Source organism: Xenopus laevis, chromosome 9_10L (genome assembly GCF_017654675.1).
Source record: "Xenopus laevis strain J_2021 chromosome 9_10L, Xenopus_laevis_v10.1, whole genome shotgun sequence".
In the NCBI taxonomy this organism is placed as follows: domain Eukaryota; kingdom Metazoa; phylum Chordata; class Amphibia; order Anura; family Pipidae; genus Xenopus; species Xenopus laevis.
The window spans coordinates 115,736,985-115,763,917 of NC_054387.1; the positions used below are offsets into that span (position 1 = coordinate 115,736,985).

A 26,933-nucleotide genomic window follows, 5' to 3' on the forward strand; every position below is an offset into this window, starting at 1 on the left:
AGAGCGTATTGGCAGAGTCTAGGGAGGAGGGGCGGAGCCACAAAGGTTAGGGGCTGTGGTGAAATGTACAAGCTTGCTTGGACGAATGGGACTGTGGTGAAATGTACTAGTTTGCTTGAATGAATGGGAAAATTAGAAACCTTTCTTAAAACGTCATCTTCACAATAGCAGCCTCTTTCTTTCTCCTGACAACTTCCTTGTCTAATTGCTGGTCAGAATGGTCTGAAAATGACCAGCAAGTGGAGCTGTTGTAACAAAATTCATATTAACCTCTTCTACAGGACAGCAGTAAATATGTATAAAAAGAGCCAGTATTGTCTTAATCTCAGTAGAATTGACACATACCTCCCAACTGTCCCTTTTTCGGAGGGACAGTCCCTCTTTTGACAGCTCAACCCGCAGTCCCTCATTTGTACTGGAAAGTCCCTCTTTTCTCTGCACTGAACAGCCAGAAAAAGAAACAAAGTTTCTCACTTAATTGGCTTTTAGCAGAGAGCCCAGAACAGCTAACAGGTGCAAATAAGATACTTTGTAACAATTTTGAGACACAAAAACACAGTTTAGATAAGGAGAAATATTTTCAAACTTTCATAACCTGCCAAATTTTGTAAAGCAAACATGGTAATTAGGGGGTGTGGCCACAGAAAGGGTGTGGTCAAAAAAAATTCTGCGCTACATGCGGAAAAAAATTTTTTGTCCCTCTTTTTACTTCCAAAATGTTGGGAGGTATGATTTAAATGCAAGAGTTTTTCTCTCTAATCCAGATAGGGTTGCCACCTGTCTGGTATTTTACAGGCCTGGTGGGTAAAAATTATGGTTAATCCCAATGTTATTAATAGGGAAAAAAGATAAATATATAGGAAGGCCGGTATTTTTTTCCAGAAAAGGTGGCAACCCTAAACCTAGCGCTGACCATGACATCCACAAAGATCACTTTATAACAAATCGGCTTTATTCAGTCATGCATCGTGGTTCAAAACAGGCAGTGGGTGTACAATAAAGCTTATGCGTTTCGTGCCTTAGTGAAGTGCCTGTAAGCTTTTTTGTACACCCACTGCCTCTTTTGAAGTGATCTTTTGGATGTCACGCTCAGTGCTGTGAAAGAGAGAACATTTTCTTGCATTTGAATACAGAGGTGGTTTGGTTAACAAAATCTCGCGACAGCAACGACCGAGAGGAGACTCATCATGAGCAGTGAGCTCTGCCGGTTCTTATACCTACAATTAGTTGTTTCTTTCCATATTTAGCAGAAAAATGTACTTACAGAGGGAGAGCAGGTAACAGGCAGTGATCTGTAGCTGTACAGCTGTCTGCCAGCAGTTGCCCACTCATCTTTAGCTGGTGCAGTAGGGGCATCACAGGACACCATTTGAAGCAACATCTGATTGCTGTGTGTTGCCATTGCCAGTGTGTTGACCGGGGGTGTAACTGCAGAGGAAGCAGACCCTGTGGCTGTAGGGGGCCAAGGAGGTATAGGGGCCCCATGAGGCCCTAGATCACATACAATTTTAATAAATACTGGTAAAACAGTTTATTGATAGGTCATAATGAGTGGCATAGTTATTTATTGATAGGGCATAATGAGTGGCATCGTGATTTATTGATAGGGCATAATGAGTGGCATAGTGATTTATTGATAGGGTATAATGGGTGGCATAGTGATTTATTGATAGGGCATAATGAGTGGCATAGTGATTTATTGATAGGGCATGAGTGGCATAGTGAGTTATTGATAGGTCATAATGAGTGGCATAGTGACTTATTGATAGGGCATAATGAGTGGCATAGTGATTTATTGATAGGGCATAATTAGTGGCATAGTGAGTTATTGATAGGTCATAATGAGTGGCATAGTGACTTATTGATACGGCATAATGAGTGTCATAGTGATTTATTGATAGGGCATAATTAGTGGCATATAGTGAGTTATTGATAGGGCATAATGAGTGGCATAGTGATTTATTGATAGGGCATAATGAGTGGCATAGTGATTTATTGATAGTGCATAATGAGTGGCATAATGAGTGGCATAGTGATTTATTGATAGGGCATAATGAGTGGCATAGTGAGTTATTGATAGGGTGTATTAGTGTAGGGACAGAAATCCTGAAGCCTGCTTTCATATTGTATTTATTAGGGCATAAAAAAACAGGTAGAGTTTATTTTGTGGTAAAAATCTAACACATTTTCAGCGAGTCCTACTGGAAAATAAAAACAAACCACCTAATTGTAAAACCTGTTGGTTGGCAGCAGGATTGGCAATTAGAAGGTTTTCCTACTGGCAGTTCCCAGTTCCAGCAGTAAATGTGATATATATTTCCTAATAAGCAAGCACTCGACCTTTGAAAAATCCTTTGAAATTGGACGCCCAATGCATTAATATCAAACTCCTCTTATATAAAAATAAATTGATGCTTTGAAGTAATGAGTAACTTGCGCAAACAAAGCTGTATGTGTCACAAGGGGACTGTCCAACGTGTCACTTTCCAGGCTGTGTCTTATTAGTCTTTCTGCTCATTGGCATTATGTAAAAACAGAAGTACCAATAATTCCCTCTAAGTTTCACTCCTCCTTTGTGGCATGAATACTCTGTTATTGTCATGTAGGGGAAGCAGCTCACTGGTTCATGATGGAATCACTTTGTTAGAACTGGAACTCACAAACTTAACCAGGAATAAAACATATATGGGGGCAGCAACATAAGGATATTTTTTCTGCTGCGCCCACCTGTAAGCTTCTAGCTAAGCAGAGGGGAGATTTCATGGGAAAACAATTATTAGAATTTCTCCAAGGTAATATTTACATTAACTATTACAGTTTCCATTAGTCGTGTTAATGTCTCTCCTGCTGCTCTCTCTTCATCCATCTCTCGGCCTTCCTTCTGTGCAACCCCTGGTGTATTAGTTTAAATCTCTTTCATTGTGAATTTCATATATTAAAAATAAAACAGAAAAAGGAAAGAAAGGGCAAATGTCTCCCGACCATGTTCACAGGTGGTTTATTGTGCCCTTTATCTCTGCAGGAAACAAATCTATTCATATGTCCCAGTTATCTTTAAATTGGGTCAATATATCCGAATACCAGAGGAACATTGTAAGGATAAGTGCCTGGTTGGCTCACAAAAATGGATAAATGTGCCCATTACATTTTACCAAGAGCTCATTAAGTAATAGTTTAGTAGCTTTCTGGTTTCACTCCAGATTATTATAACTTTCTCCCTCTTGACTCAAGAAACCAGGCGTTTTTTTTTTTTGCTTTTGATTTTATTAAAAAAAAAAATTAGAAAAGCTTCCAGATTCCCCTGTGCATTAACCCTTTCTTATGCATTCAGCACTAGCTATTTCATGTCCACTTTATTTCCAATTACTAATTTATACAGATTCTCAACATACAGACCACAACCACTCACCCAAAATACACCTACTTCATGTCTCTTCTCTCCCACATAGCCCTTATCATGATTTTTTTTACCCACAATACCCTCACCACATGGTTATGCTGTTATCCAAATATCACTTGATAAACAAGTAGAAATAAAGCAGAAAAAGTGAAAAAGAACTCAATTTTAGAAAAGAAAGGGTTACTGCATGTAGAATCTGGGTAAGAGCTGATTTGGAGTGCGGGAGAGGCAGAGCAAAAACCGCATTCTCCACTAACGCTACCCTGCTGGACGGAATTCCTGGGCTTTGCCCTCCAGTTTACTGTAAGTCCCTTAATGCTTCCAAGCACAGCACTCAGCGTATCCGGGCACAGTCTCAATGCCCGAAGTGACGGCACTAGAACATTGTAGGGTGGCTCATTATTCATATATCCAGCTCTCAGCACTGTCTTGCCAATAAACAAGTTCATCAGGCTGGAACCAAAGAGCGATCTCCCGCTCGGCACTCTCCCTGGAGTCACTGCCATGTATAACATTCCTACAGGGGAAACAAAGAAAACACTATAAGCTTGTAGGGACATAAAGAGACTGAATCTTAAAGAGCAGAGAAGCACAATGGGGTAGGCAGGTCATTTCGCTTAATGTTCTCATCGCAGCAATCTGGAGCCAGAAGTTGGCACACTTACAGACTAACCAGACCTATCTGTAGGTGCACATGATCCAGGCCAACAATCACTGCATAGAGCACATCAAGGGATGGGAGATGTCACCCTATTAGAATGTATCAGTAGTCCATTAAATGACAGTGGCTACTTACTAACAAGGGAAAGTTGTGCTCACCACTAGTTTTTAAAATCATTAGGCGGGGGTGCAATGAGGCTGTGACCACAAAATACATATAGACAAATACAAGATTCCTCTGCACTCAACCCATTATCAATATATTTAAGAGAGAGACATTTTGTGCATACTGCTACTGAAAAATGCCTTACCCTTTAAACAAAACAGGGATTGTTTGTCCATATATTGCAATATATTTAAGCTGGCCAACTACGTCAAAGTCATCCCATATCTGGCCAGTCCTATGCTCAATTTTCATCTGATTCATTAAGAATTCTATGGTTTAATTATACATTTTATTACGGGACGAATACGTGGCTACTTACTAACTCGGTGAACTCACCTGCCGACATCAATGCAGAAATCTCCTCGGATTGTGCCCGGCAAAGAGTGAGCTGGGTTTGTCTCCCCGATCATTAGACGTGCAGTCTTCACCACATCCAAGCCCTGCCACACCTACAACAAGGAACATGGAAACCGTAAGAGAGGCAGGGCACATCTAAGAGCAAAACATGGTGGTGTGTCTGTATCTATATATGTCTATATATTAAAAAGACCCAAAAAAGGCCGAAGCCACGAAAGATCTGAAGTCACAAAAGGAGCCGAAGTCCTGCAGCCACGACACCAATGTGTGTTTTTTTTATTTTGTTAAATCCTTGGCCACCAATGTATTATTTTAATACTCTATAGGCCCCTACCTTTTTAAATATTCTCTGGGGACAGAATGTTTCTTTTTAACTTGAAAGGGGGGCCCTGGCACCAATGTTTTTTTTTTTAACTTGTAGGGGGCCCCTGACCACCAATTTTTTTAAAAAAAGAAACTTTTATGGAGGGCCCTGGCGCCACAGTTTTTTTTTTTTTTTCAATTATAAGGGGCCCTGACCATCAATGGCTTTTTATAACCGGTGTGTGGGGCTTTTCCTGACCCGCACCTGCCCTCCCACCCGCCAACATGCCCCGCAATGATGTCACAAAAGGGGCGGGGCGAGAGTCTATAAAAGTTCAACCCGGAAGTCGGAAGCCTGCATTTGGAAGGTCGCGACCCGGAAAGGGGGGTGCGAGGTCGGCCCGATACTCGTAAGGTGATAAAACCTGGTGATACTTACCATGGCAACCACTGGTCCAGAACCCATGTACTTTACCAGCCGGTCATAGAAGGGCTTGTCCTGCAGGGCAATGTAATGCTGCTTGAGCAGTTTCTCCGAGGCCTGCATCCAGATGCACAAATCATTATAATCATTATAATCCCCAAATCTTCTCAAACCAAATAATCTAAACTGGTCTGTGGCAGTTTCTACAAAGGTCGGGCACAGGCGTGTGTGGTGCACAGCTATAAGGCTGCTCCTAGTTAGGACACTAACTATAATCCAGGTCAATACAAGATCTCATTGCAGATCTGGAAGCTTCAGGCTAAAGTTGGCCATACACAGGCAGATTAAAGCTACCGATATGGGTCCTTTAGACCGGTTCAGCATCTTATCTGCCCATGTGTGGGGGCTCCCGATCGATATCAGGCTACAAATCGGGCAGATATCGGTCGGTCAAGTTTGAGACCATTTGTAGCATTGTAATCCGATCCCTGATCCCCTTGGCCAAACATTCAGATTCACCCGATATCGCCCAACCGTTATTGGGCATAACGGGTTAAGATCAACTCATTTGGCGACCTCGCCAAACTAGAGGATCTAATAGTGTATGGCCACCTTAATATCAGACAGCAACTGGGAGAGATAATGGGCTCTATGGAGCTTTCGGACTTCCCAAAATTGCTACTGTGCCGTAGGCCTCAAAGAGACTGGAACTGGCTCCGTTGGAACCCCAACATAATTTATATTCTCCTCCTAATTACCAGAAGGCTCTACATTTGTGTCTGTCACTGACATCAGAAGGTAAAAGCACGTGCTACAAGATCACCTGCACTATCTTCATGGCCACGAGACGGAATCCCTTTTTCTCAAAGCGGCGAATGATCTCGCCAAGCAGTCGCCGTTGGTAACCATCAGGCTTGATGGCCAGGAAAGTGCGCTCATTGATTCCCGTCCAGGCTGCAGAAGAAAAACCAAGGAAAGTGCATCACATAAGGGAAATAAATATGTTACCTTTATACAAAGAGCCAAAAAAAGTTACTTTTAGCTGCAATGCCCTTTAGTAACATATAGATGGCGCTCCATTACTTCTACATTGTTCTTGCTGCTGATACTTCCTTATAGAATAGAAGCACAATCACAATGTTATTCATCTTTAAATTTTAGTTTGATGTAGAAAGTGATATTCAGAGACAAATTTAAATTTATTCTTTGTGATTTTTTTTTTTTTTTTAGTTGTTTACCTTTTTATTCAGCAGTGCTCCGGTTTGCAATTTCAGAAATCTGCATTGATATGAATAAGAGACTGGAATATGAATAGGAGAGGCCCGAATAGAAAGATGTGTAATAAAAAGTATTAATAATAACTAATGTGTAGCCTTACAGAGCATTTGTTTTTTTTAATGGGTTCAGTGACCCCCGTTTGAAAGCTGAAAAGAATCAGAAGGCAAATAATTCCAAAATTATAAAAAAAAGAAAAAGGAAGACCAATTGAACATGTTAATAATAATAAATAATTCTTTAACATACTAAAGGTTAAAGGGGCAGTTCACCTTTAAGTTAAACTTTTAGTATGTTATAGAAGGGCCAATTTTGAGCAACTTTTCAATTGGTCTTTATTATTATTATTTTTTTTTTATAGGTTTTGAATTATTTGCCTTCTTCTTCTGACTCTTTCCAGTTCAGATGGGGGTCACTGACCCCATCTAAAAAACAAATGCTCTGTAAGGCTACAAATGTATTGTTATTGCTACTTTTTAATGCTCATCTTTTTATTCAGGCCTCTTCTATTCATATTCCAGTCTCTTATTTAAATCAGTGCATGGTTGCTAGGGTTATTTGGGCCCTAGCAACCAGACTGCTGAAACTGCAAACTGGAGAGCTGCTGAATAAAAAGCTAAATAACTCGAAATAATAAAAAATGAAAACCAATTACAAATTATCTCAGAATATCACTCTCTACGTCATACTAAAAGTTAATTTAAAGGCGAACAACCCATTTAAATTAAAAGTAAACAACCCCATTCAAACATAGTTCTAGGGACTTCCACATAAAGGTACAGTGCTAATCTCATCATAACTGGCCTTCCAGCTTGGTTCTAGGGTGTATAATAATAATAATAATAATAATGATGGGCACACATGCCAAATTTCACTATAATTTGCCTGTAGGCCGAGACCCCAACCACTCCTTTGGGATCCCTGGGAAGGGGTAGATGTGCTGATTAGGAACCCCAGGAAAGAAAAGCAAAGTGTTCTATAGATTCAGCTGGCCGCTGACCCTGCCTTGCATAGTGGGACTAAGCACAACATCTGCCACTGCCCAACACATCTAGGCAAATCCAGGTGATTATTATACAGGTATAGGATCCCTTATACGGAAAGCCGATATCCAGAATGCTCCAAATTACGGAAAGGCTGTCTCCCATAGACTCCATTTAATCTAAATAATCCAAATTTTTTAAAATGATTTCCTTTTTCTCTGTAATAATAAAACAGAAGCTTGTACTTGATCCCAACTAAGATAGAATGAATCCTTATTGGAAACAAAACCAGCCTATTGGGTTTATTTAATGTTTACATGATTTTCTAGTAGACTTAAGGCATGAAGACCCAAATTACCAAAAGATCCATTATCCGGAAAACCCCAGGTCCCGGGCATTCTGGATAACAGGTCCCATACCTGTATAATGTGCTGGTGCAGCTATGCCACAGAAAAGCAGCCATTATACAGAATGATCACCAGCTGACAAAATAACCTCAAGGGCATTCGTTTCCATATCTCACGAGAAAGCAACGCTGACACATTACTGGTTGCTAGGGTAGGGTTGCCACCTGTTTGCTTTTGACCCGAACAGTTCAGTTTTTGTAAGGCCTGTCAGGTCTGAATTTTCTGTTCGGTTTTCAGCCTTATGAAACCCAAACACTAATCTGGCCAATACAAGAAAAGCATTTAAATACTAAGATACTCACCTGGTACTCAACGTGGCTTAATTACTATCAAGTGCAGCTCATTTCTTATTATTACAGATACAGAAAGAAAAAAAAATCAATCAAAAATAATTTTTTTTTTTTTTCTAAATTAGAATTGCTGTATTTCAGAGCTTTCTGGATAACTGATTTCTGTATAATAGATCTCATACCTGTAACTTAGGGGCTTAATCCTCAAGCAGAATATAGCTAGAGATAGGGTTGCCACCTGTGTGGTTTTGAACTGGGCATCAACACTTTAAAACATTGAGAATACTGGATAGAAATCCAGCCAGTTGTATCTAAGTGATGTAATAACTTTGCTCTATTGTCATAACTCCACCAACATCATTGTGCCCACTCTGATGTCATCATGCCTGTTGCCTACATCACTGCCCCACTCCGGGGGTTCAGGTTTAGTGATCAGCAAAGGTGGCAACCCTATGCTAGGGTCATGAACCCCTAGCAACCAGTTTAAATGGCACATATAAGTGCTGCAGAACAAATACAAAACCCCTCCAATATACAGTCCAACTGATGCCCACAACTTGGTTACTGTTCTATTGCTGCAATGTTCTATGTGGATCCATGAAATCCGAGCACCAACATGCGGCTGCCAATCTCATGTGCAGCTCTATAATGAAAGTACAGTAGAGAATAATGGGATATATACACACAGTGAGACTAGGGCAGGTGCAGTGATGTCCCCTTTAACTCACACATCTCTATTTGCAATGCAAGTAGTACTGAAAACCCACTCCCTTCTCTACTCCATCTCTTTAGCAGCGATCTTCAACCTACGGCTGGCAGGGCATGCTGGGAATTGTAGTTACACCTCCGCTGCAATAACCGCAAAGCGCTTGTCTTGTCTCCTCTCTACCCCCACGTGTAACAGGCAAGAGACTTTCCCAGCTACCCCTTGGGCTTCCCTGGCTCCTGATAACGATCAGCTCCCCCAATGTCCCCAGCGGGTCCCACCTGAAGGGAAGATGTGTGCGAAGATGGTGAGCACCAGGCAGATCATGGCGAGACAGGAGAGAAAGGGAAGGGAACGAGCCCGCGGGAAGAAGCAGCAGCAGCAGCGGGAGCGCGCACGTAATCTGTATATCCAATGCTTCCATTCCTACAGTAACATGGCGGTGTGACAGGGATGCTGGGAATATGTATGGGCCAAGATTGAATGAGTATCAAATAATATTTGCCTAATAGACAGGCCAATACATTGTTTAGGGGCAATATCTGCCTCTCTATAGCCACTTCTGTTTTCCTATTCACTTCTGCTGAATTCCTGTCCGATTCTGAGTCCAGGGATGGTTCACCTTTAAATGAACTATTAGTATGATGTAGGGAGGGATATTCTGAGACAATGTGCAATTGGTTTTCATTTTTTATTATTTGTGTTTTTTTTACATTTATTTAGCTTTTTATTCAGCAGCTCTCCAGTTTGTAATTACAGCAGTCTGGTTGCTGGGGTCTAAATTACCCTAACAACCATGCACTGATTTGAATGAGACTGGAATATGAATAGGAGAGAGCATGGATAGAAAGATGAATAATAAAAAAGTAACAATAGCTATACATTTGTAGCCTTATGGACAGGGTCGGATTGGTGGGGGGTCAGGGCCCACTGGGACTGACACATCAGGACCCTGCCACCACTACCCCCCACACACCAGTTGAAGGGCCCCTGCTACCCCAGTCGCCGGGCTGCCTCTCCACCCCAACCCCACGGCTTTTGGCATATCTTGCTTTCCTCACACAATTGGGCGGGGGGAGGGGAGGACAGTAGCGCAGCCTATGTCTACCAGGTCAGGCCCAGTCTGACGCTGCTTATGGAACATCTGTTCTTAGACCCCCCACTTAGAAAATTGCTCCAACTGCGCATGTGCTGACATGCCGGTCTCATTCTGATGGCTACCGGAGTGGCTTAAGATGGCGCCAGTGAACTCCAATGCCTGCATCTGCACCGAGGGGTAAGTAAAACGTAAGGGGCATTTGACATTTGAGGTAACACTTAGGCTGGGGGCAGGATGGAGGGGGACTATGTAGGGGTAGGGGGGTAGGTTCTTTTTTTACGTTTAGGATTGAATTCTCCTTTAAGGGCAGGGCCGGATTTATATAGCAGGCGTCTCTAGGACCACTGCTGTTGGTCGCCCGTGCCCCCCCCCCCTTTATTCATGCAAATTTTCATAATCGGAACCGGAGCAAAGTGGATTGGGCATGGGAATTTTACTAAATTATCGTATCTTCTGCGCATCCCCAGTGTTTTTGAACCAATGTAATTTAGGGGCGGGTAGGGAAATCACATGACTTTTTGTCACAAAAGAAGAATTTTTTCCACTTTTTCCTTTCCTACCCCTAATTTACATATACAAATTAGGGTTTGGATTCAGTTTGGTATTCGGCCGAATCTTTCACGAAGGATTCGGGGATTCGGCCGAATCCCAAATAGTGGATTCAGTGCATCCCTACTTCTTTGTGCAACTAATCTCCCCAAACTGGGATGGCACTCAGAACGATTTGTTTTCTGAAGTCGCCCAAAGTTGCCACATGAAGAACAATCCCTTTGATAAGATTTCCCTTTGCCTTATATAGAGAAGCCATAGAATGAATAGGATCCCTGTGCTGTGATGAGTGTGGATACAATGCCAGGATTTGAGCCACCAGTACACTGCTGTATAGGGATTATTAGCCTCATCCTCCTGTGTCTGTGGAACCATATGGGCTCAGCATAATGCGATTATTGTGGCAGGCTGTTGGAGTAACAGGCTAATCCCAGGATTTGTATAGAGGGGAGCTTCATTATCCAGAGCAAAGGGTTATCGTTATTCTTATTGTTACATATACAGGTCTCTTGTGATGCGGGTGCTACTGCTGGTGTTGGATCATGGTCCCTTGTGTGTCACTTTATACAGGTGCAAAAAATCGGATAAAATTCCATGTAATGGGGGAGGCGGTAAGGAGTCAGAGTGGGAAAGGAGTCAGAAGATATCTGTGGGTACAGAATAAACTGAATCCCTTTCGGTGGCATAATTACAGCACTGCAGGTCCCACAGATAAACTTACACCTGGACTCACAACTGTTTGAAAACTTGTACTGTGGTGTAGTCTACTATTATAACTCATTTATGGTTTGTTTAGCCAGCATAGAAAAGGGATCAGCACCACCAAAGCTCTAAATTCCCCCTATTTCTTTAGGAGTGACCTGATTTTGCCCCCCCTGTCCCAGGTCTCCCATTACACTACCACATTCTCCCAATTTTTTAAAGATTCTCTTTAAATTCCAGGCACACATGATTCATGAACAGTAAGCATTTAGTGACATCATAGGGATCATATGCACATGTGTAGGTAACATTCAGTGGCTTCAGAAGAGCATTTGCACATGAGCATCATGTCACTTTTCAATGACATGTGTGTGAAAATTTTACTTGCATAGGAGTTCCCTGAAAAACTGTTTTTTGCATTACATTTTTTAAATAGAAAGGGGGACAGAAAGAATTGGCGCGCGTTGAAATTTTTTGACCACACCCATTTGTGGCCACGACCGCTAACTACCATGTTCATTTTACAAAATTTGGCAGGTTATGAAAATTTGAACATATTTCTGTGGTTTTTATGTTTTGTTACAGTTTTGCTAATGAAGGTGAATTGCCCTTTAAGCTGCAATTCACAGTTTCCCAAAGATTTCCCCTTAAATTGTTACAATTGTTTCTTTGCTTACGTTAAATTGTCACAAAAGTATCTATAAGTGCAGCTGCCACATATTCTGGGCTCTCTGCCAAAAGCCAATTAAGTTAGAAGCTTTGTATCTTTTTCTGGCTGTTCAGTGCAAGAGATCAAGGAGAAAGTCAGAACATTTCAGTAACAATCCAGGACTGCAGGATGAGCTGTCAAAATTGGCACTGTCCAGTGAAAAACTGGACAGTTGGGAGTTATGGTTTAAAGGAGACATATAGGATAATTGAAAAACCCCTAATTTTGTAGCTAATTATGAGTAATATATGGTGTTGTTTTTACATAGTGCTAAAAATGAATATTATCTTTAAAAATAGCCCCTTTATTGGAGCTCCCTATAGTTGTTCACTTGCCCCTGTCTGTGTTTCAAATGAGGGGTGTGCGTGTCCTAACGGTCCCTGCCAGAAGCACAGTAGGAGGGGACAGCCAATCACAGCCCTGCAGTCACACAAGCGAGACAGGTCTCAGTTCCCTATCAGGTCCTCCTTGCTGCTGATTGGTTCCTGTCCTACAGTGCAGTGAGCTGAGAGCCGCCGGCTCCCCTGCACAGCCTGGGAATTCAGGGAGCAGGAAGTGGAAGAGAAGGGAGGAATTATTAGGGTTTTTGCAGAAATATTCAATAAATCAGCTCTCCAGTTCGCAATTTCCGCAATCTGGTTGCTAGGGTCTAAATTACCCTTGCAACCATGTATTGATTTTAATAAAAGACTGGAATAGAAATAGGAGAGGCCTGAATAGAAAGATGAGTAATAAAAAGTAGCAATAACAATACATTTGTAGCCTTAGGGCCTTAGAGATGGCACTCTCATCGCTTCGGCTTTCCAAAGTCGCCCGAAGTTTCCTTGTGAGGCAACTTCAAGCAACTTCGGAAACTCGTTCCCATCTGTGCGTGTACGTGTGCGCATGCGTACGAGTGTCTATTCGCGCATGCGCAGAAGCATCTCGCGCGCATGCGTGCAACCAGACAGCACAGCAGCCAGGCAGGCTGCCTAGGGCGCCTCCCCGACTTGGCCCGGCTCTGGTTCCGAGAGCCACCCCACTGGCGATTTACATTCTAGCCAGCGGAAAGGCAGTTCTGGGAGATTAGTTCCCATGAAGAAGAAGCGATTTGTTGATAGGCGACTAATCTCCCGAAATAGCAGCATGTGTCTCTTCCCTTACTGAGCATTTGTTTTTAAGGTCAGTGACCCCCATTTGAAAGCTGAAAAAATGATTAAAAAAGAAATAATGAATAATGAAGACCAACTAAAATTGCCTTAGTATCAGCCACTCTCTAATGTACTAAAACAATATTTGAAGGTGACCCACCCCTTTAATTATTCTCCCAGGTTTATTGCACAACACTGCTAAATATGTACGTGCCTTATAAATAACCAATAATAATAAATAACCGAGGGCTGCAGATATTTTAGCTCTTGCCTGATTAATTTAATCTAACTACGTTTTGGTGCATAAATGTGAAAGTTTGGAGTAGCAGCATGTACAGACAATGCTGAAGAACACAGGATTGTATCCATCACTTCCTGCTGTGATGTCATATTGCTGTCAATGAAGCAGAGCAGGTTGACTTCCTGTATAACTGGTTTTGCCAGTACATGGGCGTGGTCATCAGAACTACTACACAAAGATGGCAGCCCCAACATGACAGAACAGGGGAAATAGCATAGAAAGGAAGGTACCATTTATGGATTTTTGTTTTGCATTCTATGAACATAAATAGTCCTGTCATGTTTAATTCCCAGTCTATACCACAGAGCATAGAGGCAGCGCATGGGTTACGTGTTATTATTGAACTGTCAGTTCATCCGCCTGTGAAACCCTCATGCTGCAACATCAAGTCAAACTCATGTTTTACCTGCCGACTTGACGCCTTTTCCTTATTTATATAGCACTGACACATACCGTAGTGTTTTACAGAGAAAATATATCATTGACATCAGTCCTTGCCCCGATGGAGCTTACAATCTAAGTCCTTATCACATACAAACACACACTAGGATCAGTTTTATCAAATAATCTATCTCTATGTGTTTGGAGCTCTTCCGCTAGGCCACAAGCACAGGGAAAATATCCATAAACATTGTGGGTTTTTTTTTTAGCCATTTGGGCAGAACTATGTACAACTAATTTAATTCAAGCTGTTGTTCTTACTTGCAACAATGGTGTATATACTTACACCTCCCACCATTCCTGAAATAGAAAGAGAGACAAAAAGATTAGCTTTGTGGCTAGAAATGTTTGACCACACCCATTTTTGTTTACACACCCCCAATTACTGTGTTCATTTTACAAAATTTAGCAGTTTATGAAAGTTTGAACACGTGGTTTTTATGTGTTATTACTGTTTTGCTAATAAAGGCTAATTGCCCTTTAAGCTGCTACTCTGTTTCCCCAAGAGACCTGCTTATCTTAAATTGTTACAATTACTTATTTGCTTCTCTTAAATTGTTACAATTACTTATTTGCTTCTCTTAAATTGTTACAATTACTTATTTGCTTCTCTTAAATTGATACAAAAGTATTCATGTGCACCTGGTGGTTGTTCTGGGCTCTCTACCAAAAGCCAATTAAGTCAGAAACTTATCTTTTTCTGGCTGTTCAGTGCAGGAGATCAAAGAGATAGTCGGGACATTTCAGTAACAAGCCGGGACTGCCGGTTGAGCTGTCAAAATTGCGACTGTCCCGCAAAAAACTGTTCTGAGATATGTTTACTCAGTCAGTCATTTGGGGGCTTTTTACGCAAGAAGCTGTGATAATGGCTGCCAGAAGCAGCGAGCATCAAACAGACCAGTTGTGCCACATACCTCCCAACTGTCCTGTTTTTTGTGGGACAGTCCCAATTTTGACAGCTCAACCCACAGTCCTGGCTTTCTCTTTGATCTCCTGCACTGAACAGCCAGAAAAAGATAGGTTTCTGACTTAATTGGCTATTGGCAGAGAGCCCAGAACAGCCACCAGGTGCCCTTGAATACTTTTGTAACAATTTAAGAGAAGCAAATAAGTAATTGTAACAATTTAAGATAAGCAGGTCTCTTGGGGAATTCACCTTCATTAGCAAAACTGTAATAACACATAAAAACCACATAAATGTGTTCAAATGTTCATAACCTGCCAAATTTTCTAAAATGAACATGGTAGTTAGGTGGTGTCGCCACAAAAAATGGGCACGCTACACGCAGCAAATCTTTTTGATCCTCTTTCTATTTCCAAAATGTTGGGGGGTATGCCACCATCTGTCTCTGAGGCATTGCACCAAAATCACATGAGATCAGAACTGTGGCAGTTATCTTGGGCCCAAAATAAAAAGGACCTTGCAGACCAGCAGTTGTAGGTAGGAAGAGTATTTGACAGATAGCAGGTGTAGTAAGACAAGGTGCTTCAGTTTGGGTTTGCTATCCTAGGATCCTGTCATAACAAAGACAGTCCTGTGTAAGATTTGCTGGGCAGATATTTAGTGCTCGGCATCCCTCAGGGGTTGTGCTCCTGTAAGTTAACTTTTAGTATGATGCAGAGAGGGATATTCTGAGAACATTTGCAATTGGTTTTCATTTTTTATTATTTGTGGTTATTTAGCTTTTTATTTAGCAGCTCTCCAGTTTGCAATATCGTTGCTAGGGTCCCAATTACCCTAGCAATTGATTTGAATAAGAGACTGGAATTTGAATATGAGAGGCCTGAATAGAAAGATAAAAAGTAGCAATAACTCTACAATTGCAGTTTTACAGAGCATTTTTTAGATGGGGGTCAGGGCCCCCATTTGAAACCTGGAAAGAGTCAAATTATACAGAAACAAAAAAAAAACAAATAATGAAGACCTATTGAAAAAATAAATAAATGTTTTTCAGTAGACTTAAGGCCCTGGCAGAATGTTTTTTATTGCCACCTATGTGATACGAATGTTTTATCACCACCGATTTACATTAACAGTAACTGTAGGAGTTAAGAGCCGGCAACAAAATGTCCCATCTGTCAGGGCCCTAAAAGTATAGTGGTCCATGAAATATCTAAAAGACCTTATCGAAGACTCCAACTTTGCTTCATACCCTACCCTACAACAGCGTACCACTAAACAGCAATTACCTTTATTTCGGTATTTTCAAATGAGACACAGTTCGGCACACTCTCACCCACTCTTTTTGTCACCAATATAGAAGATAACCTCGCAAACTAACGGCAAACCTATACCGCAATATTCTGGCAGGAACACCCTCACCTTTCACATCTGCCCAAGCACGATGGTCAGAAGACATACCTACTTTATCCCAAGACGACTGGGATGAAGCCACTGAGCATATATATAAATCTCTTACCCCAATTCGAGACAGATGAATACACTACAAACTCTTTCATCAACTATATGTAACCCGAGTCAAGCTTAAGCGCATGGGGGAAAACTCCCCACGACCATTGCCCTCGATGTAACACCCAACAAGCCAACTTCTACCACATGGTATGGGAATGCCCGACCATAGCCTCCTATTGGACACAAATAATCCAAACTCTGGCCATGGAGTTGGGATCCCCACGTATTGTGTCCCCCTCATTCTATGTCCTTACCACCAACCAGGCCCACTTGAGGACCAGAGTGTTACTATACTATCCCAAAAAAATGTGATACTACAAAGGATGAGCCCTAATCCACCTACCAGAGACTCCTGGATCAGCCTAGTTAACTCCGCTATCCCCCTTGTTAAGCTTACTTATGAGGCCAGAGCTAGTTACAAAAAAATTGATAAAATCTGGAGTCCCTGGTGGGAAACTGGACTGGGAGCCTTAGTAACCTTCACTCTGGCCGAAGTCAGGGCTGCCAATCCGCTTTGAGACCTACATAGGAATTAATAGACCTTCAGACCTTCATACCTAATCAAACCTGACTCCTAATTTGCTTCCTAGATTCAACTCAATGACCAAGATCTTATATACTATATCTACTGCATACCTGAACTATATATATGATGAGTTTTTTTTGTTTGTTTTTTTCTTTCTGATTCTCTGTATCATTTTGAATAAAAACAAATAAAAAGCTTCCTTTAGTGGTTATTATGGTTTACTAAAACTGTAGCAAACTTTGCACCAATTATATGTCCTCCTTTATGTCTGAATGTATAACTTAGTGATTTGCTTACACATTCCATCTTGAATTTTGTTCACTTTCTTCTCATAGAGGCATGGGTTTATTATCGATGGAGACGTAGAACGACAATTTTTCCGGGGAAGCTGGCAAATAGTGAGGTTGAATATGGAGACACTACAGGAAAGGGAAAAGAGCAGGACCAGTCCAGGCTCATCTCCGCGAAGGTCGGTCCGACGTGCTGCCACATGGGAAATATCAGACTCGGACAATGAAGAAGAGACAAATGAACCCAAAATAGAGTCACAGAAAGGACCCATAGTAAATATAGAAGCAGCAGATCATTTATTAGGTGTCCGGGAAGACCCAGCGCAAGAGCCCAATGTTGAAGAAAAAGCTTCAAATCTTGTCCTTCCTCCTCCCGCTGCAACCACCCCAAGTCCGACTAAAAGGACACGAAAGAAGAAGAGCCCAGAACAAGTGGAGGCTGAACTGGCTCAGGCTGAAGAAAAGAAACGGCAGCGGGAGTTAAAGAGGCAGGAGAAAGCTGAAAAGAAGGAACTGGAAAAGGTAGAAAGAGAGAAACGAAAGGAAACCAATTTGGCTTTGAAGCCCCTCAGACCAGACCAGTGTGGGAAGTACATGGTGGTCAAGCTGGATGCAGGTGGGAAAGGCCATTACATGAGTCTTTATTATTCCAGATGGGGCCAAGGCACAGGACCAAGGGCTTTTCCAGACTTATGAGCTTATCTCTGTTCTGAATTCTAAGGTGATCCAACTCCTGCTTCAGGGATCATAGGGCTTAGCAGTAAGGGCTGGCTGGGGTTCCCTCTGGTTCTAATTGCATAGATCACTATTGTCTTGACCAATCTGGGAAAGGAGAAAGGCGATGGAGCAGATATTCCTACAGGCCACAAATGCTCACTCCAACCGTTTCATGCATACTGCTTTATCTAGAAGTCTACAAAAATATCTGTGAATGTCACCTTTAATGTAAAAGTAAGGTGTTTGGTTTTTGACTTCTAGGTCTCCTTGAAGATGGAGGGTCAGAAGATGTACTCGAAGCCCTGAGATTGGCTGAGTATAATTATTCTATTGAGCCCCACTCTGTGCCACGGAGCATCACCTGGAAAAGAGAAATGCCTGTGAACTGGACTTGTATAGTAAGTCAGTCTTATTTAATGCTACTCCATGCTTGTCTAGAAAGGAGTGCCAACTGTCTTCTGGAACCCCCTAATGTGAAGGTGTCACATCTGGCAACCCATTCACTCCATGTAATTCCTTGGTACCCACTTGCTTGTGAAGCACGCAGCTCTTAGGTACTTATTGGGGAGGTTATTTATCACGGAAAGCCTGGCAATGCTGCTGAACTACCACAATATGGCAGGAATTCTCTAAAGATATAGATCTGCTGTACCAACAAACACATACAGCAGCCCCATCACATGTAATAATGCAGCTAATAAACCAGTAATAAAAGATACAACTAAACTAAAAGACCTACTTATAGGGCTATTCCACACGGGGAGATAGCCTTGCGTTTGCGGTCGCGGCGACAAAGCGCCGCGCCAGTCGCCGCGACCGGCGCAGGCGACAGTTTTGTATGGGCGCCTATGTAAAAACGCCTGTGCTAACCACACGAGGCGATGCGCTTTTCAACAGTCGCCTGAAAATGCCTCGCCAGGCTTTTTCAGGCGACTGTTGAAAAGCGCATCGCCTTGTGTGGTTAGCACAGGCGTTTTTACATAGGCGCCCATACAAAACTGTCGCCTGCGCCGGTCGCGGCGACTGGCGCGGCGCTTTGTCGCCGCGACCGCAAACGCAGGGCTATCTCCCCGTGTGGACTAGCCCATAAAGAGGATATTGTTTCCCTTTAAGTGCTCTGCGCTCTTTTCTTCTAGTAAGCACTAAATTATGTTATTGTCTCCTACAGGAGGGGGTGGACTTGAAAGAAGAAGAAGAGGATCAGATGTTGGTTCTGGTGGAGCCAAAGAGTTTTTTAAGTAGCGTATATGCTTATGCACAGGTGAGATCCATGGAAGTGGGATCTTTGGATGTGTAAGATCAAGTTACAAGGTTACAGACATCTGATTTTTCTTTTCTGTGCTGGCTGTTGTAGTTCAGCAGAGCCACAGAGGATGCTTGAGGTAGGTAGTAACACAAATGTCTACATTTCAGGCTTCAGATTATTACTGCGCCGGCAATGAGATGGAGGAAATACCTGGATCTTTGTTTTCAATTCCTGCCAATAGCCAAGATAAGAAAGTGACCCTGGTAGTTATGGGACTACATGAATATCGATGGTAAGTACCGTGTTGTCATTAAAAAAAAAACGATATTCTCTTGCATTCATTAATATCACCACCCTGGTGTAAATATTACACTTGAAAAGTGTTCACAATAATGTGGTCCCTACTATGAGGCAGGGGAGAAAACAGCAGAGCATGAAGGGGAATTTGGGAACCCCCTGAAACCACTTGGGTGGGCAGTGAGGCGGAAGCAGAGTCAGGCAGCTTAGAAAAAAATATGGAGAAATGTAGAGCAGGCACTTGAATAAGCCTATAACTAAGTGTTGTGAACTCGAATCACGTAAGACTGTAATAATGACATAATAAAGACATATTTTACTTTAATACTTTGCTGGTGGAAGACTGCTCATTTGAGTGTCTGCTCTACATTTTTCCGTTTTTGAAACGCTCCCTTTGCTGAAGGCTCAGGACGGTGCACCTGGGCCTCTCCCTTCGTTTGGTGAGTTATGTTGATACTAAGGACTACCTGTATGTGTATAAGCTTAATATAAAATGCCTGATGGCTAAAAGCCCCTGTGCAGAACACTGGTCAATTCTGTGCTCCATAGGATGAAAAAGAAGACATCCTTGTTATTTCCCTTTTGAAACCGCAGGTGTGAGAAGCTCTCCCGCCAGATACAGAGACAGTCATTGGATCCCGTGGAGGGCCACCACTCTAATAGGGACCAGTCAGCTACTCGTGCAACACAGCGGCAAATACAGGAGGTGTGTTTTATGAATTACAACCATTGGGAAATCTCATTTTAGTTGGTTTGTTTCTAGTCTCCTGTGCTTGAGAAAGGTGTATTTGCTCTGTATAGGAGTGGGCCTCTACAGGGTACTATCCTATTGAAAGCTGGGGGCTTAATTATAATGGTTTCTTTGCCTATAAATCTAATATACTTGCTCCCTGTTTATTTCTCTTGCCTGCAGGCCCTTGTCTTCCTACAGCTCTATTGCAATACAGAAGTGTTATGCCTGGACACGTGGAAAGAGTTGGGCCAGCATGTATGTGCAGTGACAAAGAGTATAGCTCAGCGGCCTTTCAGGTGATTGTACAGGTCAATGGCACATGTGCTCATTTTGTACCTGGGAGCTGGAGAGGGTCGGGTGCTTACGGGTTGAAGGAGACCTGTCACCTTAAGAAATAATTCCATATTCTTTTAGTGTTAGTTGAGCAAAATAAACTTTACTTTCACTATATTTATTATTTACATTTTGTTTCCTTCAGTCTTGAAATTACACAATCACAGCAAGCAGGCAGGAGCCATTTTGTAGCAATCTGTTATTGAGACAAATTGTGCATCACCTCAAAATCACCTAATGCCGATGCTCAGTGCCCTATACAATTATAGAGTGTAAGGAGGGAAGGGGGAATGTGTGGAGTGCAGTGACATGCAGGAAATGCTGAATGGAAAGTGAAAGTAATTGACTGCCCCACCTCTATACCTCAGGCATAGAGGAGGGGCAGGTAAAGTTAGTTTGACAGCTCAGATATTTAGACAACTTTATAACAGGACTTTCATTATACAGCTTTTAATGTGTAGGTGATGAGTCCCCTTTAACCAGGTTAGTCCAGCAATGGCTTCAGAGTGACATTACAATAAGCACAGTGGTGTAACTACCAGGGGTGCAAAGGGTGCAATTGCACCCGGATCCACACCCTGTTGGGGCCCACAAAACCGCAATGACTTTTACAGTGCACACGCCAGCAGCATTCTGGTGCAAGATTCATAAGGAGGAGGGCCCGACAGGGGGGCCTGGGTGCCCATCCTGTACCAGGGCCTGCCAGTGAGTAGTTACGCCACTGAATAAGCAGCAAAATGCCCATTCTCATCCATTGCACCAGCAAAACAGGCTATATATGTAAGTTCCATCATGTTTTGCTAGAAATGAACAGTTCAGCACATGCTTCCCTATGTCTGTCTCTTTAGGAAACACTGGGAAGCTCAGACCTTCTCATTCTGTACCTCAGCTGGGAGCTGGAGAGGGTGGGGACCCCGTGGGGAGCTCACAGGTTTGCCTCTGACATGGAGGAGACAAATCCAGCAGCTAAACAGAGTTAGCCCAGCAATGGCTGCAGCGGTGACCACAGCCTACCCTTCTCCACAGCTTCTCATGCAGGTCAGTGGGACAAAATGCTGTTTTATCATTAGTCCTGCTTATAAAGGAGAAGGAAAGGCTGAGTTTACTTAGGGGTTATGTACTAACGTAGAAACCCCGGGCCAGTGCTCCTATCAGCAGAAAACTGCACCGTCCGGGGGTTCTTCTGGCGAGCACCACAGAGTGAGGGGCTTTCTTCTTCTTCTTACTTCAAATTTCTTGGGGCAGACGCATGCGCTGAAGAACTAAATAGCTGACTTCTTAGTTAAAGTTCAGCTTTTTGCACTAATGTGCATGCGCACCCATGCAAAGAAAGAGAAAGAGGATCGCTCCGTGGTGCTCGCTGGAATAACTCCCAGTCCGGTGCAGTTTTCTGCTGATAGGAGCACCAGCCCGGGGTTTCAGGTAAGTACATACAATCACTTGGGGGTGCTAACTTTTGGCACCCCCAAGTAAACTCAGCCTTTCCTTCTCCTATAAAAAGGCATGTATTCTATCCTTTACTCTGTCCCCTCGGGACGGTTCATGCTAGTATTTATTCCTATCACAAAGCTTTTAGGGTAGGACTACACGGGCATTTTCTGTGCGATCCGATGTGTTTTTTCAAAAAATGCAGGCGTCAAATTGCATGCAACAGAAATAAGGTAAGTGAATGCGCTGCGTCTGCATCCAACAGTCGTGACGTGTCGAATCAATGCTGCAACACCATCCGACAATGCTCTTATTTCCGTTGCATGTGATTTGACTCCTGCGTTTATGCGCAGCACGTTGGATCGCACAGAAAACACCTGTGTAGTCCTACCCTTATATGTAACTCTCTCCATCTCTATACAAATCCCTGTTACAGACAGGATCCTGTTACCATTTTGCTTTTCCTATTCGGCATTCTCTTCTGATGTCTTCCATTACTTTCCCTGTCTTTCCTTTCAAGGCTTATTCTGCCTGTGGTTCAGACCGTGAGAGAACATCCCTTCTCTCTGACTTACGGATCCCACATGACAGTAAGACTGGTGTCACACAGAAGGCAGAAGACCCCAGAGAGGGAACAGATATCGGCCAAGAAGGGCCTGGTAGAGAGCGACGCGTTGGCCCTGATTTATCTCGAAGGATCTGGCTTTTAATGACAACCGAAAATCCAGAACTGGTACTGGATTTAAACTCTTAAGTCCAGTGGGAGATTCAAATATGATGGTCAGTCCATAGGTCAATTCATAAATTCATATTGGGGCCGTAGTTTGGGAACAGCTGGTATTTGGCAGGGCCTTGTAGCTTTCTGCAACCTGTATGACACTAAAATGATTATTGTATAGTCCACCACTTTCATAATATGTAGATGGCAGCGTATGTTATAGGTGATTTATATGCCTGTGGTAAGAATAAGGAAAGGCATTTCATATTGAACCAGGGGGAATCCTGTATTGGTGCACATTTACTAGATCTCTCTTTCCTGTGTTAAAAGCCAATACAAAAAAAGAGGCAGTAATGTGGTTTTTGGGATATATTTATATCTGTACACACACACAGAACACTTTTGTCTATTTATTTTCTGCTATGAGACAGACTGCGGTTTTCTTTAATAATAGAGAAAAGGTGAGCCTTGAATAACATTATATATTGCAAATAAAATATAAAAGCAAATAACAGACAAGCTTTTCAGTTTTTCACTTACATTATACAGGCAAGTTGATTCAATTCGTGTCATTCTATAACCAGGTCGAGTCACGGCTGGAGGGCAGAGGAGGAGGATTTCAACAGAGTAAAAGTTGTATCATGTGCAACAGAAATCTCAGGCAGGCACAATGGATTTACTGTATACCTACGGTATCAATCCAACATTTTCCAAGTATTCCTAAGTAAACCATTCCTGCTATTTGGACAGCTTTGACCATGTATAGTATGTTTATCCAAAGAGAAAAGGATATTTGAAAAGAAAGACGTTTATATTGTACAAACGTTATGTAACTATGTTTACCATTAGGTACTAACTGGGGCTCAGTCCAATAACGTGCATTTAAGGTGCCACATTATTGGGTCTGGTTTTACAAAGCCTCAAGAAAACCTTGTGTGTCAGAAGTCTTCCTAGGAAAAGACTTTACACGTAGAGAGATGTGCATGGCTTCTTACATCTGACACACACACAGTGTATACACATTGTTACATTTCCCAGAATGCCCCAGAGATCAACCCATGCTGGTTGTAGGTTGAGCCATACAGGCTCATCCATAGCAGGGTCCTAACCAATGCAATGGTGCTGCCAGTTGTGAAAAAAAGGAGATTTTGTGTACTCACCATTAAATCTCTGTTTGGGGGACACAGGAACAATGGGGTATAGCTGGCACCACTAGGAGGCAGGACACAATAAAATACAGAGCAAAACTAGCCCCTCCTCCTGCTATACCCCAGCTCCCAGGCGGAGCCAGCCCAGTTCGTAACAAAGCATGGAACAGGAGGTTACCAATAAAACATGAAGCCTTATAAGCGGTCAGCTGTATTAGCGACCATGTCTGAAAACACAAGTAAATGCCTCAACCAGGGAGGGAAGTCCTGTGTCCCCCAAGCAACTGGAGACAAAGAGATTTAACGGTGAGTACACAAAATCTCCTTTTCTCCTTGGTCTGCTTGGGGGACACAGAAACAATGGGGACGTACCAAAGCAGTCCCATGAGAAACGAGGGGGTGGTAGAGGCCTATGTGGAACTAGCCACTGCGGCTTGGAGTACCTTCCTGCCAAAGCGGGTGTCAGATGCCGCAAAAGTATCAAAATGGTAGAATTTTCCAAAAGTATGGATGGATGTCCATGTGGCAGCCTTGCACAACTGTTCAGCTGAGGCCTGATTCCGGAAAGCCCAGGAAGTACTCATTCCTCTGGTGGAGTGAGCCTTGAGTCTAGCTGGGGGGCTTAGCTTGCCTGAGCTGTGTAGGCCCTTTGGATGGCCTGCTTGATCCAACGGGATATAGTTGCCTTGGTGGCAGGGGAGCCCTGGCGGGGCCCCGAGGGAATGATGAACAAGGAGTCCGACTTACGGACGTCCTCGATCCGATGCAAGTAGTACTTGAGGGTCCGCACAGGATCCAGTGAATGGAGGGCCACATCCTTAGGGTTGGAAGGAGAGGGACAAAAAGTAGCAATGGTGATCTCTTGGTTCAAATGGAAGGAGGAAACCACCATAGGAAGGAAAGAAGGAATAGTGTGGCGAACGACCCTGTCCTGGTGAAAGGTGAGGAAAGGTGAGAGCAGACAACTCCAATACCCTGTGAGCCGATGCAATGGCCATCAGGAAAATGGTCTTCCATGTGAGCCATTGAAGAGCAATGGAAGACAAAGGTTCGAATGGAGGACGTTGTAGGGATCGTAGTACAAGAGAGAGATCCCAAGTCGGTACAGGAGATTGGAAGGGGGGCCTAACATGTGCCACCCCCTGTAGAAAGGTCCTGACATCAGACTGTAAGGCTAGGCGCCTCTGGAACAAAACAGACAGGGCCGAGATCTGGGATTTTAGGGATCCCAGGAATAGCCCCATGGATAGCCCCTCTTGCAGGAAGGCCAGGATGTTGGCGATGGAAAAGCGAAGAAAATCTGCTCCGTGACTCTGTCACCACTGGTGGTAAGTAGATCAGACTCAGTGGTAGGTCTTGGTGGAAACGGGCTTACAAGCCGCCCTCATGGTGAGAATCACGTCATCCGAGAAACCCTTCTTCTTTAGGATTGCTGTCTCAATAGCCACGCCATCAATCTGAGGGTGGCTGGGCATGGGTGTCAAATTGGTCCCTGAGAAAGAAGATCTAGAGTGACCGGAAGAGTCCATGGTTAGTCTACGGGCAGACTTACTAGGTCCGAGAACCAAGTGCGGCGAGGCCATCTGGGGGTGATTGTGTGCTCCCTTGTGTGCTCAACTTCTTGATCGTTCTGGGAAGAAGGGGCAGAGGAGGAAAGGCTTAGGCAAACTGAAAGTCCCAAGGAGCCGTGAGGTCATCCACTGCTAGGGCCAGGGGGTCCCTGCAACGCGCGAAGAAGAGAGGCACCTTTCGGTTGTGGCGGGTTGCCATGAGGTCGACCTCTGGAGTTCCCCATCTTTGAGTGAGTTGTAGAAAAATGTTGTCCTTTAGAGACCACTCGCCTGGGTCTAGGGATTGTCTGCTGAGAAAATCCGCCTCCCAGTTCAGGAGTCCTGGAATGTAGGTCGCTGAAAGATGTGCTTGGTAAGTCTCTGCCCAGCGAAAGATGAGTCTGATTTTGTTTAGTGCACTCCTGCTTCTTTTTCCGCCTTGGTGATTGACATAGGCTACTGCTGTGGCATTGACGGATTGGACTCTTATCACTTGACCCGCTAGCTGATGCTGCCAGTGGAATAAGGCTAGGAGACATCGCTCTGCTGGTGACCAGAGGCCCTGTGCTGAGAGTCCCTCCAGGACCGCTCCCCAACGGGTTTACGTGGTTGCCAGAAGGATCTGGTCCTACCTCTGAAACGTCCTCTAACGGCTGTTGAATGTCGAGGAGGAGATGACCTTGAGGTCTTGCTCTGGGGGCCACGAAAAAATCTTCCCCTACGAAAGGAAGAGCGTGCCTTGGACTGGGGCAGAGGAGTGCTCTTGCCCCCTGTGGCTTGACTTATGATCTTGTCCAAATTGGGACCAAATAGGAGTTTTCCCTTAAAAGGGATGGACGTAAGGGACTTCTTAGAAGAGAGGTCTGCGGTCCATAGTTTCATTCAAAGAGAGCGACGGGCAGCCACCGCTAGTGCCGAAGATCGGCCTATCACCTGAGCAGCGTCGAGCGATGTCTCACACAGATAGTCGTTGGCCTCCTTGATCTTCAATGCCATCTCAGAAAGTTCCTGATGAAGAACACCGAAAGAGATAGCTCAGCATAGGGCGTCGGACCAGGACTGGACAGCCCTACTCACCCACGCAGAGGCCAGGACCAGGCGCAGGAGTCCTTTCATCTTCTTGAAAGGCGTGAGACTGGGGCATCCACAGATGGGGGAGAGGCCCACTTCTCCGTGGCATCCGAAGGAAAAGCATATAGCTTGAGAAAACGCCAGTTGGGCTGGAAGCGTCTCTCTGGCTTATCCCACTCCTGCTGGATGATGTGATCAAGCTGGTCATGGGAAGGAAAAATAGGAGAAGACCTACCCTGCCATTTGAAGGGACCCGAGGAGGAACTCGAACTACATCCAGATTCCTGTAGGTGAAGGGTTTCTAGGACAGCCAAAATAAGAAGTGAATGGCCTCAGAGGACAATTTTGGAGAGTCCTCCTCCTCCTGTTTGGAGCTTTGCGACAGCTCCCCATCGTAGAGAGACTGGTCGTCTTCTGAATCAAGGGGGAGGGGTGAGGGAGCAATGGACTCCTCAACCCTGTCTGCGGCAGGAGGAGAGGGGGCCCTGCGGTTAGGTGGGTTTGCCTAGGCGGGCCAAAAGCCTGTCTAAGGAATCGGCTAGCTTGGGAATGCCGGAAGCC

The 26,933-nt window shown here is 43.6% G+C and overlaps 2 protein-coding genes across 4 annotated transcripts; one reads left to right on the top strand and one right to left on the bottom strand.

Moving 5' to 3' along the window:
• Positions 1-3,241: 3,241 nt before the first annotated feature.
• Positions 3,242-9,320, bottom strand: nme3.L (NME/NM23 nucleoside diphosphate kinase 3 L homeolog). Of its 2 annotated transcripts, none has more exons than XM_041575673.1 (5): positions 8,994-9,091; positions 6,134-6,264; positions 5,326-5,427; positions 4,563-4,675; positions 3,242-3,917 (listed from the first exon to the last, which is right to left on the bottom strand). In XM_041575673.1, the coding sequence occupies exons 1-5, from the start codon at positions 8,995-8,997 to the stop codon at positions 3,800-3,802; spliced, it is 468 nt and encodes a 155-aa protein (XP_041431607.1). In that variant the 5' UTR covers positions 8,998-9,091; the 3' UTR covers positions 3,242-3,799.
• A 515-nt stretch (positions 9,321-9,835) lies between these two features.
• On the top strand, positions 9,836-23,109 carry eme2.L (essential meiotic structure-specific endonuclease subunit 2 L homeolog). Of its 2 annotated transcripts, none has more exons than XM_018236519.2 (9): positions 9,836-10,247; positions 17,177-17,747; positions 18,110-18,246; positions 19,017-19,109; positions 19,262-19,386; positions 19,986-20,097; positions 20,305-20,420; positions 21,306-21,495; positions 22,406-23,109. In XM_018236519.2, exons 2-9 carry the CDS (start codon positions 17,252-17,254, stop codon positions 22,637-22,639), a joined length of 1,503 nt encoding a protein of 500 aa, XP_018092008.1. In that variant the 5' UTR covers positions 9,836-10,247; positions 17,177-17,251; the 3' UTR covers positions 22,640-23,109. The 2 variants fall into 2 exon arrangements, with proteins under 2 accessions (XP_018092008.1, XP_018092007.1); XM_018236518.2 differs by lacking the exon at positions 9,836-10,247 and adding an exon at positions 13,572-13,687.
• The last annotated feature ends 3,824 nt before the right edge of the window (positions 23,110-26,933 follow it).